Source organism: Trachymyrmex cornetzi, unplaced genomic scaffold (genome assembly GCF_001594075.2).
Source record: "Trachymyrmex cornetzi isolate Tcor2-1 unplaced genomic scaffold, Tcor1.1 scaffold227, whole genome shotgun sequence".
In the NCBI taxonomy this organism is placed as follows: domain Eukaryota; kingdom Metazoa; phylum Arthropoda; class Insecta; order Hymenoptera; family Formicidae; genus Trachymyrmex; species Trachymyrmex cornetzi.
The window spans coordinates 1,388,589-1,405,303 of NW_017296923.1; the positions used below are offsets into that span (position 1 = coordinate 1,388,589).

Consider the following 16,715-nt stretch of genomic DNA (forward strand, 5'->3'; position numbering starts at 1 on the left):
CGTGATATATCTGTACTGCTGCCGCAAGTATCCAAATAATGGATTCTGAGTCGTGGTACGGCTCTTATCAATCTCGAGCAGTGTTTGCGGAGAGCTTGCGCAGATCGCCGTAGGGGTTGGCTCTGTGCGTTCGCAGTGTTCGCACCCGGGCTGGTTTTCTACCTTGCGCGTTACGTCCATTATATACTAGATCATCGCGTGACTCTTAAAGTTGTGAAAAAAAAATTAAAAAATAAATACAATGCTTAAGCTTGAAAAATAAACACTTGTGTAATGTAAATATATCGCTCGTTAATTTATAAAAACGTTTTTATTATCATAAATGAGTCAAATAACTGTATCAATTAAAATTTTTTTATTACTGTTTCAATCAAAAGTGAACTAACTTAACTTCTTAAAAGATTGTTAAAATCATCACAAAGAGTGGCTTTTAAGGATTGTGAAAATGACAAAAAAATGGCATTTGATCATATCATTCCTTTACTTCAAAAGTGACACAACAAAAATGACTAAAAAATTTAAGTTTTTCAGAAAGGGGTAAAAGCTATTTTTTAACTCAACAGAACATTATTGACGAATCCGTAATAATTCATCAAAATGACTTGAAATATTACCAACAGTTTATATTTTCCTTGATAAGCTAATAATTATAAAATGGCTAAATTCAAAATGAAACAATTTCTTCAAACTTTAATGATCAAAACTTGATTCTATATCTAAGTCTTGAGTCTAAATTTTCTCCGTAGAAGACGTTTTTTTTTATTTTCAAAAACGACGCAGTTCAAAATGTGTCATTTTACAAGAATGATACATTTGTAAAAGATTGCCATTATGAACTTATCGAAAACTTTAAAAACGACACAAGTGCTATTTAGAGACGTTCTGCGACATTAAGTTAGTTTGCTTTTGATAATTGATAGAGTAATTTTATCTTCATCCATAGTAATAACTTAAAAATTATACTTTTTAATTGTGTTACTTTTAAAAAGTAAAGGAACGATATTATTTCTCTTTTACAATAATTGCAAAACGTTTTACATCTACTGCGCTAACACATCTCATGCCCGTTTTCGTCGATAATTATTTCTTTTTGTTATAAGTGACGTTTATGATCCTTAAAGATTCGGATACTTTTTACTGCCGCTTACTTTTTACAATTTTGATATGCGTGTAGTACGTTGTCATTAACGTTTAACATGCATTCAATGATTCAAAACATGTTTTGATATTTGTGTCTTTTTCCCCTATTAACGAAATTGATTTGTTTCTTACACGTTCGAGATCGAAAGATCATCATCGTACAAGGAATTTACTTTGACGATTTGTCGCGATAACATTTTCGTGGAAATGTTACAAAATAAAATATCATACAATTATATTATACAGGAACAATAGATTAAAAAAACAGCACTTTTTATATTTTACTGATAATCTATCTTTTATTATTCATTTGTACTCATTAGAACTAAAATTAGCAATTGTATTCATTAAAACTAAAATCATACGTAAAATAAAATGTTAACCATTTCGACTTGTTAAAATTTAATAATTGTTTTATTAAGGAATTTTAACATTTATTTCTTCCTTTTGGATCATTTAATTTATATGTAATTATAGCTTCTATGTGTGATTCGTTTATATTCGTTCGTACTCATTGAAGTCTACTACTACTATGAAATTATCGAAGTGCTTGCAAAAATACACTTAATTACTCGACTTAAAAGTGACTAAACACTTTTTCGAAGAATAAGTGAAATAATTATATAAACATGACGCTAAGGTGTTTTAAAGTATCGATATCGATAAGTTCAACATTTTTGGTTACGTTTACGTTTGCAATACTCGCGTTTTTATCGGTAAAAAACGGTCTTACAAACGACGAGGACCGTAGATAAGATCTTATTGGCATTTCTGACCGCGCAGACCTCTCGAGCATAATCAGCTGAATGGATCATTTCGACGGATTATTTCGAGGATAATTTCATTCGCCGTGCGTAAAGACATCGCGGTGGTACGATACGTCCTCATTAAGAGGCAAAAATTGAAGGCCTTATTAAACGTGGGGTGGTAAATCCGGGATCCCTCACTTTATCTCTCCTCCTACCCCCCTTCTTTCTTATGCCGTATACGCCGGATCTTTTTCCCGTCCACCCTGCACACTCTCTCGCTGAATCTCGTTCTTTTTGTTCTCTACCTCTCCCTCTTTCGCCAACGAGTTGTTCACGACTCGTCCGAGAGCGCAAGTCCGCGAGGTCCTGGGATCGATTCTCGGCTCAGCAGGAGGCTCCTCCTACCATGACGGCCATCTTGCAACCAGCACTAGTCTCACTATATCACATCACACTTCACTGCATCGCGGTTGCATTCTTATATTCAGCCATGCGCTCGTATCCTCGGACCATCCCGCCTTGGACCTCAATGGGGCACTTTCCTTTGATGTTGGAAAATGCTTATTTAATTATTAATGCAAAGGATACCTTTCGCTCATTGCGATGAACAATTAATTATGAGAAAGTGTAAACATTCTTTGAAATTTAACAACTTATGTAAAAATGATAGCAAATAAAATAATAATAGTCTAAGATTAATATATCAAAGGATATATAAAATATGTAAGTTAGTCCTTTATAATTATAAAATTATGAAAATAATACTGTACTATATTACTATAAATAATATTGTATATAAACACAGAAGCAACGTTTGCAATATTGCTGAACGTCACAATGTTGTTGCAGTATTGCTGGAATGATCGAGAGGATAACCACCAGCTGAAATATTGTCCTACAGACTACATGATTTTATTTGATTTCATATAATTTCATCTGATTACAAATAATTTTTTTCATTATATATGAAGTTATTTGGTAAAATATATGATTTTATTTAATATTATATAATGATTTCTCGTGGTTGCATATATAATTATCGGATTATACATAGAGATTTCATATGAATTTTATAATGGTTTCGAGAACTCTGTCTCACGATTACATTAAGTGGTTATCCCTTCAGGAATGTTCAGTATGGGTGTTATTTGTAGTGTTATTTGTTTAATATTTTTTTAACACAGATATGAAAGGATTAATAAAAAGAATGCGTTTCTAATTTATGTTTCAGGTGTTAAAGTACTGCGATCATTTGCACGGAAAATGGTACTTCTCCGAAGTCCGCGCGATCTTCTCCCGGCGTTACTTGCTGCAAAATGTGGCCATCGAGATCTTCCTTGCAAGCAGAAGTAAGTGCCGACAATTTTTCTCGTTTTGTTCATCCTCAATCAGCGAACCGCTTTTGGATGAGAGCGCATTCAGTTTCTTGTCGACGCTCCGAGTTCCTTTCCTTTCGTGTTATTTTGCGCGACAAGGATGCGATCTAATCCTACGAACGGAATCTCGAACTCGCTGCAAGGTGTTGCACGCGCGTGTTCGTTTTTACATAATAAATATCTCTTGCCCGCATTACACCTTTGTCTCTTTCTAAATCAATTTATTATTTAATCCCGCGGGCGCACCTGCAGTTATTGCTGTACTTCATCCCGCAGCGTCATACCATAATTGTAATATACATATATCTTTGATAACCTTACATTTCCGTAAATAATGTCATTTTTAATTGAGAATTAATGTAAAACCGTTGTATTAATTGAAATATATCGATTTCGTTTTAATTTAATATCAAGCAGTGAAATCGAAATTTTATACGTATATTATTGAATTCATCATTTCGCTCGTGTGATTACCAATAATGACGTTTTTATTTACAATTGTTGCTTCTTTGTTTATCCGAGAATTGTTGTATCCTATAACAAACCGAGCGAGAGAATTATTTATACCTGCCTTGGACCACTATCCTGCTGATTATTTCTCTGGGGCGCAGATAAATTCCCAGGTGTTCCCTGATTCTAATCTGATCTTGACTTTCGATGCGTCGTCGTCGTGAGGAGACGTTAGCGGTGGAATGTCATCCCTGCGAGGTGCCTTCGCCGTTTATTAAAAAAAATCACTGGAAACGCGCGTTCGTTAGTCGAAAAACGCTGGGAAACATGCAAGGATTGCGTCTCCTCTTACGATAAATCGTCGAACAATAAAAACCGAGGATGAGTTACTTTATAACGGGACCATGGTATAACTTTCGGTCGTCGGGCTGCGTGCTTTACGTTATGGTCATCGCGGTATCGATCATGTAACTTTTTCCTTAGGACGGAAACGTGAAAAGTGAATAAAAATTTTCATTTTTCACGTTTCCGCTTTAGAGAAAAAATTACATAATGCAATAAATACATGAGCGGATCTTTTTGTTATCGAACATAATAGTTAGTCCTGCAAGACGTTAGTATATCTCATGATCACCGCCTCTTGACACGCTACTTTAAACCCACTCGCGTTATTTACATGATTGGTCATTGCAAATGCCGCCGCGGATAAGGGCGGTTTCTGTGATGAGTAAGTGATTACTGGAGCATCTGCTTACCATTAGCAGCGTGTGAATGTTCATAATTATAAAATTAGCAATATGCTCGTACCAGCATGAATCCAAAGAAAAACGTGAAACAGCTGGACAGACTATATGTTGCTGCATGCGTAATAAATACGTATGCTTAATAAGAGTATATTATGTTATAGAAGTGAATTGATGAAGAATGTCGATTTACATTACTTGGGAAGATATTCGTACACAGTAAAAAACATTCTGTTTAAAACCAGTTCTTGTAAAAATTATTATGTTGAATTTTTAACTTATCCAAGTGTAAATTTAATATAATGTGATTATATTAGGTCTGTTTTTTATTGCTGCAATAAATATCTGAACCGGTGCAATAAGTTAAAGTGAAATAAACGTATATTTGTTTCACTTCAATTTATTGCACTGTGTGTACTACTAGTTCAGAAAGTGCAGCAATAAAAAGCAGATCTATTATTTGAACATTTTGCATTAAATTTATATTCAATATTTCTTAGTATTAAAATAATACATGAATAAGTGAATAATTAACATAAAAATAATATGTGCTAATTTATCAGATTATAAATTTTAATGAAAAGAAATATGCTTTCATAACTTTTGCTTACAAATAATGTCAGAGCTATATTTTTTTAATTTTTTTAATATTTATGTTATTTCTAACATATCTTGTGTTAAATTGACACAAAAATTCGGGTGTATCATTTGGGACACATACAATGTATTAAAGTTAACACAAATTATTCAACTGTGTATGTTTATTGTAATTATGAGAATATACCGACTATTTAAAGAAAAAGAAAAAATCGACTTTAAAGTAGATATTTAGCTATATTTTATTTGTATACGTATAGAAGTAAAATCTATACGATCGAATTTTTCTTCTTTCTTAATTAAGATTTGCTTTCGTGTACAGATAGTTCGGTAAATTACTAGGAAGTATTTATGGTAACCATCTCCACGCACGCTACCCTTTGAACTCTCAGGGGGAGCGTCGCGAACGCACTTCGAACGATTGGGTTTTCTTGCGCTTTCTATCATTCCACAGGAACGAGCTAATCGATTTTAAGATCTACAAATTTATTACAAGTCTAGCCATTGTATAATAAATTGTATACTTAATAGTATATCGCAATCTGATATATCTTAATAATATTAGCATAATCGCATGATTAAGTAGTAATCCTTTTGCGCGACATCTAAAGATAATAGTACCGCTTTATCTTTGTCACAATGTCTTCATTAAACTATAATTCTTATCAATATTTTTATACATAAATACATGTATCAAATTGAAGAGTTAGTTTCTGAAATAGGAAAGAAATTCTATCTCTCCTTTTTGTTCATCGTCCGAATGATTGACGTCGACATGTTCTCGAAACCAGACTCTCTCGCTAATAATTCACACTTTAACACCTTTTTGTCCACAGCTTCGATCCTGTTCGCGTTCTCGGACCAGGCGACGGTGAAAAAGATGATCAAGGCGCTACCGCGAGTCGGTGTTGGCATCAAATACGGGATACCCCAGACTAGGTAAGCGATAACTGCCTGGAGGAAGGAAGCGCTTCTGTCGTTCCACGGAAAGATCCAAGGATCTCGGAATCTACTTCCAAACATGCTCGTCGCATTCTCTCGTTTCTTTGTCCCTTTCGGTAAGGCAAGCCAGGGACGGATCCGAAGCGCTTCTTTCTACAGATACTTATCATTTCCAGTATCTATTTCGACTATAGAAGCACAATGAATAAAAATGAGAGCATATTATATTTAGTCACTATCAGTGAATCAAACTGGAAAAAAATAAGATAAAATTTTTTTTAATGATTTGTCATCAAGTTGGTTCTTATCAGAGATAAAAAATTTATAGATTATGACATTAATACGTATAAGTGATAACCTTAAAGCTATATCTATACAGTGTGTCTTTTTGTAACATTTTTATTATTAATTTGTTTTATTATCTGTATCATATCTCAAAAAGATGTTTTTATTTAATATAGTATTTTTATTTAATTATTGTTTTTTTTATAAGAAATAAGATATTTATTTCTTTTTATTGTTTTATTATTATATGTAGATGTTACTGAATTATAGATTGAAGATATATTAAAAAGTAAAACTTTGTACAAGCAATAGTGAAATTTTTATCAGTTTATATTTATTACTAACAATTATTGTATTATTTATGTTATTTTATTTTCTCTCTTCATGCGTTCCTTAAAAAAATAAGTGTTTATGGTATTTGAAAGAATAAAAGTATGGCAGTATGAGCGAGCGTAAGAAAGACAGCAAGGACGTAAATTCGTCCCTGCACGAAGTCCCATATCTTTCTCGTATTGTGATGTCGTAAGCACCGAAGAGAGATTCTCGCAGGATACGAAGTCTCCCATAAGTCGGCAGGAGTTGGCGGCAAGAACAGAGGTTCGCGTATCCGCGCTTCGACCCATCCATTAGAACGTTCCTATATACGAGATAGCCGGCGAGGATACATCGGCAATAAATATACGACGGCGAACTCTGACGTTCTCTCTCCGACTGATTTGAGAGAGAAAATTCCTGGCTGACCGAAATAATTCGTCGGTATATAAAACGCGAATCCGTCGTGACATATCGGAAAACATATTCATTGAAAGAGAAAAGTTCTTTAGTTAAATTGTTTAATTAGCACGCCGCATTATTTAACATTTCATGAAGAAGTATTACAATTACTGTTCGATTTTAAATAAATTGATTTAATGAGTTTAGATTTAATCGTCATTTTTTAATTGGAGTATAATTCAGTATTAAAAATTTATATGTTGAAAATGTTGATTTTTTTATTCACTAAACATATTTTTTATAAAAATTTTATATGATGAATATAAAGCATTCTTATACGTTTCCATAATGTAAGTTCGACTTGAATTATTCATTATTATGTGTAACAATTTAAAAAAAGGTTCTATTCCCCGGAAATTGATTTATGTATCCGTTTCGCAAAATAGTCGAATGTTGAGTAAAAAATTATGACTGTTGACACTCTGTTATAAATAATTACTTCAATGTAGCTATCTCTCACGCTAATATCCTCAATCACTACAATACAACTTTAATTAGCACAGGATAAATAATTACATATATACACAAAAAATATTTTATGCAGCGGTAGAAATATCAAGAATAATTTCTATAAAACTTGCACGTGCGTTTGTACCTTTATTAAAACCTATCTATAAGTCGATAATAATTAGGAGTTTTTTTTACCATATCAATTATGTATTAATTTATATCTGCCGATCTTGCCATGAATATTATTGTACTCCATAGCTAAAACACGAATAGAATTTAGTTTTAAAATAGAATTCTGATCGCATGCATAATTTGTGTATGTACGTAATAGTCGTATATGTTATACTTTAAGCGTATTAATTTTACTATATATATGAAAAGTTCTATACTATACTATAATATATAAAAAGAATGGTTTTGCTGAAGAATCTAAAAATTTTAGCTAGATACAGATTTGAAAATAACTTTGTTGAAAGTATCATAATAATTACACTGAGAAACAAATGCTGTTGATTCAATTAAAGTCTATATTAAGGGCTGTCACTAACATAAATGATTAATTCATGTATATTTTTATTGACACAAAGGCATAAATTATTATTTCTATAATCAAGCCTTTATATCAATAAAATATACGCATGAATTAATCACTTATGTTAATGACAGCCCGTAATATAAACTTTAATTGAATCAACAGCATTTTTTTCTCAGTTTATATAAGATACTGATGGAATGTCAAAACTTTTTGCAGCGTTACTGATCATGATTAAGTTTCCTACAAAATCATTTTTAATATAATCTAACAAAATTATTTTTTAAAAATCATTCTTCCATATCTATATATATTATAAATCGTTGAAGCATTTAACAAACAATTTCAAAATTTCCACATGAGAGAGCGATCGACATTTATATTTCGAGAAATGCAGTCGGCACTTTGCTGGTTGTCGATCGCACTGCAGCACTCTAAGTTTTCATGCTCGTATGAAATTTACGCGAGATGAATCCAAGAATTGAATTTATGCGTCCGGTCTTCGTCGTCGTGTGCCTCCTTTAATGTCTGAAGGACGCACGCCCGTTAAAGTCTCCTATATAAATCCTAAATCAGCGATCTTTGCGTTCATAAAGAGAGCTTTATGGCGCGAACGCAAAATGCCGGTGTGCGCGTCCTGACGTAATTGCTCTTGTAAATTGGGCCCGACCGCCGTCGTAATTGCTTATCAAAGCTATATGCACCGCTCGTTTGATTTGGTAATTAAAACGCGCTGCGCGATGCCGAGAAGTGACGCGTCTCGCAATGTGGCCTACAATCTGGCATGCAATTATATCGTTTTGGCGGCGAACTATAAATCGTCCGGGCTTGTTCCGATTATGGATACTTCGTTGTTGGCATATGTAGCTTCGATGTATTTAAACGTATGCATATGGATGTTCTTATTTCTATATGCTTACACAATCCTTTATACTTTGGTTTAACGAGCGTAGATATGGACGTTTCGAATATTCGTGGCAAAAATAGATGAAATGAGATGAAATTTTATATTGATGCATGAAATCGTTAATAATATCATTATTTGAGAATTATTGTAATAGTTCTGCAAATCTTAAAACGAATAATTTTTTTCGCAATTAAATAGACTTTTATTATGTATTTTAAGACAAAAATATTTAACTTCTTCTTTTCTATTTACCATTTTTTACTATTACTGACAAATTTCTTAATAATTACAAATACATTTTTGATTTTTCAATCATTGGATACATTCAGTTATTAGAGTACTTATTTTAAATAGAGTAAATTAATCGGAGAATAATTTGCTGTAAAGTTGCGTTATTTTGTTTTCTGTTAGTTGTATCTATACATATTTTAACATGATTGTGTTTTTTATGTGGATGATCGGTAAATTTCATTTATTTTACAGACGAGCATCTTTGATGTCACCGCGACAGTTGATGAGGAGCTCCAATATGACTCAAAAATGGCAGCGTCGGGAAATATCCAATTTTGAATATTTGATGTTCCTGAACACAATTGCTGGTAAGTATCTTTACTTTATAGATAAATGTAAAACACGATCAAAATCGACTGGTGGTCGGCCGATTCCGCTTGGGTATCGATTGGAGAAAGAAGCGCGAAAGTAGCGAAGACACCAAGCTTTTTTATGGGTGCACACGGGCGGATGGAGTCTGTCGTGGCGCATTAGGGATGTTCTCAATCAGCCCTGTGTTCCGTTAGCTACCCTATACGAGTAATCCCAACCTTGTGGACCCCGGTAATCCTCTCCCGAGGGACTCGCCACCACCCCTCCTCACCTCGCGTTGCTGAGGGCGAAATGGCGTGTCTTTGTTTCTCTTCGGTTTTAATATCGGCTCCCTCGTGCGTTCATCGAACCAAATCACGAAACTCGAAACGCCATCGGCCTCGTGCGCTTTTTAACGAGACAGTTCGGACGCCTTTTGACGAATCACGATGTACTTAGCAGGCGCATCTCGCTGACCTTTTCATCAAAGTGTATTCCTTTTAATAAGTTATATACGACTCACGATATTAAACATTAAAAGGGAAAAACGGAAAATATAAATACAACGCCGAATAAAATATTACACAATTAATTAACTTTTACAAGACGGAAAATCTATTATTCCAAGTAGTATATATTATTCTATGGATATTCTACGTTGGATATCAATATTCCTTCCCAAGAATATTTGTATTGAACATTTATAGAATTCCCTTAAACATTAATATAGTGGCATTAATCAAATAAATATTAACTCTTACCGTACTAATATGGGTAACTAGTGACCGAGCGATTCCTGTTCGTGTAAGTTTTTTTGAGTCTTTCGGTAATTATAAATTATACTACATTTTATTATTTTCCAAAACAAAAAGTCAATATTTATTCTAGAAAGTTGAAAGTATGTTGGTGAATTTTTAGAGATTTTTTAAATTATATTTTGAAGAGGTGAAAAAACGAAGACATTTGAAGTGACCCTTGATGGTATGGATGAGGCATCAAATTGTAGATGGTACGGTAATTAAGGGTTAAATAGAATATAAGCATGTTAGCTTATTATAACAGCATTTCTAAAAAATAAAGATTTCAGTTAATATAACCCTTTTCTATTGCAGATTTTTTACGGAATTGCATATTTAAAGATTCGTAAAGAACATTTGTAAAAAAATATATTAAACAATATTCATATAAAAGAATATTTTACAATTTACATTTTTTCACTGCTGGATATGAAAGGTGACTATTCCCAGTAGATTACAATAGTGCCAATAACAGAATGACGTATTCCTTTTCTCGGACAACATTTATACGAGATTTAATGATACTTACACGCAAAGCGTGTTCGCTCATTGTGCTTTTATTATCGTGCGCACGATAGAACAATTTATCTTTAATTTCACGGAAGAGAGAATTCAACGTGCACCATTTGTCTTCTATATTACACGCAAGAAGCATTATATATGGAAGAAACAAACGTATCATCAAACGATTCTCTTCACTTGCCGCGAGGTTCATCGACTCCCAGGAGTGATCGATCTCTCGCTGTCCTCTTCTCCCCAGGCCAAGTTCTTTCGATAATAATCGTCGGCGGGCACGATAGTGTTACGGGCGGCACGCCAATCGTCGTTGCGGCAATATTAACCGGTGATCGGTTGCGATTCTTGTAAACTAGTCGGTTAAGAGCTCGCTCAAGCTCGCGTCGTAAGTTATCTCGCCCGTGCGGGATTTATGCGCACCCACGCCCGTGGTCGGCCGGGTTGGCCTAATGACGGCGATGAGCACGGACGCGTAATTATTCGCATTTCGGCGCAGTCCGCCGCGATCCGCCCGGGGGTGGCCGCGGCCGCGTATTTACGAGGGTTATATATTAATTGCTCGAATAAATAGCCGTGGATACACCGAGGCCTCGCTCTCTGCACGTAACGTCGAGAGCGGAACCGTCAGTGGAGAGAGAAAGAGAATCGATCCGAAAACGAACCGGTCCGCGCCGTGCTGCGCCGCGCCGGTCCGCGCTCCCGCATACGATCAGTCTGCGAGGTTTTATTTTGCTCTCCGTGCGTCGGTTTATTAAAAATTAATGACAGTGAATCCGATGTAAATACGATAGCCCGCACCGGCGGCGGCGGCGGCGGCGGTGGCGAACCGGCCGCACGTGTACAGGGTGAATCGTGAAGAGTTCGAGACAGAGACGATCGATAAGTACTTCTTGGGATGAATGTTGTGCGTTTCTTGAATATCGGATATTCATGTTCATATCTCACATTGTCATATATCCATAGTTACATTTTGTCACTATTTCTATATTGTTTCTTGTGAAAAATAATTTGTAACGCTTTATGTGGACCACCCTGTGCAAAATGCGTAGCAGTCGGCATAGCCTGGAGTATGCTGGAGTTACAACGCAATCTGATCTTAACTCTTCTCGGTATAATTGCTTTAGTCACATCCCGCGGATATCGTGATATTTTAAATCTGTTTACATACTCCGCAATCGTATCTCGCGTATCAACTACAGCCATCATTAACCCTTACCGTACCGTCTACAATTTGGTACCTCATCCATACCATCAAGAGTCACTTCAAATCTCTTCGTTTTTTCACTTCTTCAAAATAATTTTAAAAAATCTCTAAAAATTCACCAACATACTTTCAACTTTCTAGAATAAATATTGACTCTTTATTTTGGAAAATAATAAAATGTAGTATATAATTTATAATTACCGAAAGACTCAAAGAAACTTGCACGAACAGGAATCGCTCGGTTACTAGTTACCCATATTAGTACGGTAAGGGTTAAGTATAAAGCACTCAATTTATTGTATTTTCTTGAAAAAGGCAGTAATAAATATCAAAGGACTAACAGAATTAAAACTGTTATAGAAATAAATATTATATTACATATATAAATAGATATATTTGTATATTAAATCTATATATAAATTAAACTGTTTTAATTTATCCTTTGTTAGATATAAAACGTTCACAATTTATGGTGTTTTATACGATTTTTAATATAATTTCAGTTATTCAAGTCTTATTTTTGCACTTAATAATCAAGATAATAAAGATTAGGTTTACTTATTGACTTACCAACGTACTTATGGCTCAGATTGTATTTGTGTTTAATAAAAAAGAAAACACAAGATTCATTATTCAAATATTTATTGAAATTATAAGAAATATGAAGCATAAATATAATGCGGGATGTAATATATATAGTATACAATGAGACAGATGCGTACGCACAAAGGATATTGATATACGAGTACCTCCAAATTTTTATCGTATTTATTTTTCAAAATGTATGTAGCTCGTTTTATATATGCCGATCTACGGACCTTTCATCCCAGGTAGTTACCAACAGGTCGTCGCCTTCGTTTTCGATCGTATCTAGGCTGATCTTGCTTTGTAGTGAATTATTGCCGAGGACGCAGCAACAACGTTCGATAAAACGACCGACAGATCAACCGACTGATTTATTATAGACATACACAAACGTCTATAATTATAATGCATAAATGCAGTGTAAATATCGTTAACTCTAACCGAAGTAAATACTCGACGTCCTAACTTTACTCAATTATCTTTCTCAATTATCATTAAATTATATATTATGTTAAATTTAAAAAACTAGACTTAACTCTCCGGAGTTAATGGCAAAATCTACGTTAAAAAAATCAGATAATTATTACCGGCTTAAGGGTACTTGTAGTACTTTGCATGCAACAGGAGCATTGCAGATGACGTCTTTTCGACTGTCATCTGCAATGCTCCTTTTGTATGTCGCGAATAATTACAATCTGTGAATTCTTTTTTTAAATGCTCATATTTCTTTTGGAGCAGGAATAAAATTCGGAAGGAAAAGCAAGGGTAAGATCCCGATGTCTTTAAGACGAGAGAACGACAGAGGATACGTGTGTGCGTTTGTGTCGCGGACATTCCGGTGTCGAGGCGCGTTTGCCGAGCGTTTACTCACGCCGACGCTACCATTAATAATCACTTTGATGCATAACGCGGCCTCGCTATTATTTACGCACGGCCGTCGCTCGCGCGGCGCCCACGATTTACGGTCGTATTGTAGTGACACTGGGACTTATCCAGTGGCCGGTGCGGTACGACTTTGCCGTTGCATTGCTTTTTTTTTTATACCGAGGGAATTAAGTATCCGACGAACTTCTTGGAGACGGTCTCTCAGTCTAGTAGTTCCTGTCAGTTCACGGTGTCTTTAACTCGTAACAAATGGCCGCACTGTGTTGATATTTGAAAATGCGCTCTAATAAGAGATAGATTTATGCGCAGTAATAATTAACGTTTTCATTGTCAAACTGATTTCAACGTTCAGCTCTGAGAGACTCAAAGTCGAGAAATGAGCGACTGTTTATAAAATATTGCTTACGAAAATTTAATACTAATCAAATTATTATTGGAATACAGTAATTAATTATTTATTCGAAGTACTAAACATCTGTGCTTTCAAACAGTACTTACTTAAAATAAGTTAATTACTGTGAATTGGTTTGTATTATAATATTATCGCTTATGAAAATCTAATATTGAAAGACAGCAATTAATTGTATACTTATTTGTAGCACTAAAAATACTGAACAGCAGTACTTTTAAACAGTATTTATTTAAAATAAGTTAATCACTATCTTTTAGTAAATTGGCTCTTTATTAGATTTCTGTAAAGATATGTAGGGTCAAATTGCAAAATAAACCATATCGTTTCACCAATGTGTCCAATAAATAAGTATATAATTGAAAAAAGTAAATAATTCTAGTTGAATAAGAAAAACTCTATATTTGGTCAAAGCGGATCTTAATGCTTAAATATTTATATGTAAATTTATATACATATCTGATTCTGCAAACTGCGCGTCGAAATCTTTTTCGGTCTTGAAACGCAATCATGAGTAGAATCAGAGCAATAATGTGATTCATTAAATTAACAATTTGTGAAGTCTTTATAACAGAATGTGTAATTAATGGTATGCAAAAAAAATCTTCATACTTGCAGTTCGTCACAAACACGATAATTTTATTAACTTCTTTTTATTTTACACTAATTTGAATAATTCCTCTCCACTATTTTTCTACACACCATCGTTTGCCGTAATCTCTTGATTAATTGTTCTGTCGATAAGCGTTTATTACCTGCAGGTGCTTACAAATTTAATAATTTTTAATAAACATCTTAATATGAATATTAATAGTCTGATATTAATAAGAATTTTAAATCTGCGAAAAATATTGCCTCAGCTGGGATTCAAACCCGGATCTCTTGCGTATTCCATGCGGGCGTCCCCACCATTCGATCACTAAAGTAAATAAATATAAAAAACTGTACATTATATTCGCAAACCGAAATAATCTTTTTATGATTAAAACAGATATAAATAAAAAAGTGTTTTAATGAATAATTTTATTTTATTTAAAATAAATGTAGTATATTACTTTTATGTTTTATTGTTTTTTTTTACAGAAACTAAAACTTTACTCAGCATGCATAACATGGCGATCAAAGTAATAACGAGCAGTCATATATTTTTTTAAAAATACCAACATTACATAAATTTCTACTACATATTGTACCACTATTTTATGCTACGTTTGTTAAACGATGCGTTGTGCATTTGCAGATTTAGCACAACTCGATTGCTTCTGCGTGTTTAACTAATCTAATCGCTTCCGTTGCACGATAATCAGTAGTGGGAACATTTCGCGTGCTATGCCGTCGAATAGGGCCGCAAAAGAGAACGAAGTAACGGAACGAGGGAGGATGGTGACACACGTGTATCCGTCATGAGAGCGCCGAGTGACAAACTCGCTGACGTGCTTTAATTAGCGACAGGGAAAGAGATTAGAACTCAGCCTTGGGACCACGCTGCCGTCACTAATGCATTTCGGGATGGGATTTTGTGGGGACTTGGGCGGGGGGAGAGGGATGAGCACGAGTAAGACCTCTGGGAGTGACAATTTCAGGAGCGATTAGCCGTCACGCTTTGAGTTATGCGCTTACTAAACGGCGCGCCGCGCCCCATTGAGCCGCACGGCGCGTTTTTCGTAAAAATAGAATCACGAGCTTGGCGCGGTCTCGTGGCCGCTTTCGTCGCCCTTAGCTAACAGCGGGGGTGCGAGATGGATAGGAGTGACCGTGGCTGAGACGCAGGGTCAGGGCGAAGAAAAAAGTGGGCCGGTTATCCGCATTAAAAACTAAATTGCGATCTCTTTCCGTGTATTCTCGACTGTATGTATGAGGAATTTTATTTAAACACTTATCACCCGTTCCGACTTCCTCGTTCTTTTTTTGTCTAGGACATCAAGCGATGATTTAGGTCGTGTTTAATTAATAAATGTTTAAAACTTAAAGTTAAAGTTTATTTTCTTAATTCTTCGGAATGGAATTTCACTTTAAAGAGCAAAAATTGAGCCAGTCTTAAAAAAGAGTGACTTAATTTTCAATCTTATTCTTAAATATTTTTTATTTTAAAATAAATAAATTTGTATTATTTCAGGCCGCACGTACAATGACTTGAACCAATATCCTGTATTTCCTTGGGTGTTAACGAACTACGAAACGAAGGAACTTGATCTTAGTTTGCCCAGCAATTACAGAGATTTGTCGAAGGTATAAACTTAGTGGCTTTTGTAAATAACAACGAGAGTAATATTCTAGTAATCTTGTTCCCTTAGTTCAAGTCACACTGATTGTGAGAGAAAAGTGCTTAGCATTTATGACTGTAATTGCATGGTAAAGTAATTGTGATTAGAAGAATGTTTATGATTATTATACTGCTATAATAGTAATAATAACCATATATGTATAATTCTGTCTAATATGAAGAAATTATAAAATTATGATAATTTCGAATATTAATACAGTAAAATATGAAGATATAAATAGTATAATAAATAAAATAAACATTTTTATTTAGTAAATGTAATCGCAATTATATAATAAATATAACTATTTTCTTATATTCACTTATTACTTATGTGGCAATAACAACTAAAAAATATATTGTGAGAAAACCAAATATTTTCAAGCAGTATGTGTGACTATTATAATAGTACAATTGATTATACTTGCATGGTTAAAACAACTATAAATATATAATTTGCCTTAAAAAATGACTATAAATTTTAGTCTCTGTTATGATAATTGCATTTTTTTCTCTCCGTGTACATTTA

At 34.1% G+C, this 16,715-nt stretch overlaps 1 protein-coding gene across 10 annotated transcripts in view; it reads left to right on the forward strand.

The window, feature by feature from the left end:
* Positions 1 to 16,715, forward strand: part of rg (A kinase anchor protein rugose) — a 389,200-nt gene that overhangs the window by 359,081 nt on the left and 13,404 nt on the right. For all 10 annotated transcript variants that reach the window (XM_018506580.1, XM_018506581.1, XM_018506586.1 and 7 more), the window contains 4 exons: positions 3,121 to 3,238; positions 5,892 to 5,994; positions 9,429 to 9,544; positions 16,040 to 16,152. In XM_018506580.1, coding sequence (XP_018362082.1) covers positions 3,121 to 3,238; positions 5,892 to 5,994; positions 9,429 to 9,544; positions 16,040 to 16,152 — 450 coding nt within the window. The remainder of the gene's footprint in view (positions 1 to 3,120; positions 3,239 to 5,891; positions 5,995 to 9,428; positions 9,545 to 16,039; positions 16,153 to 16,715) is intronic.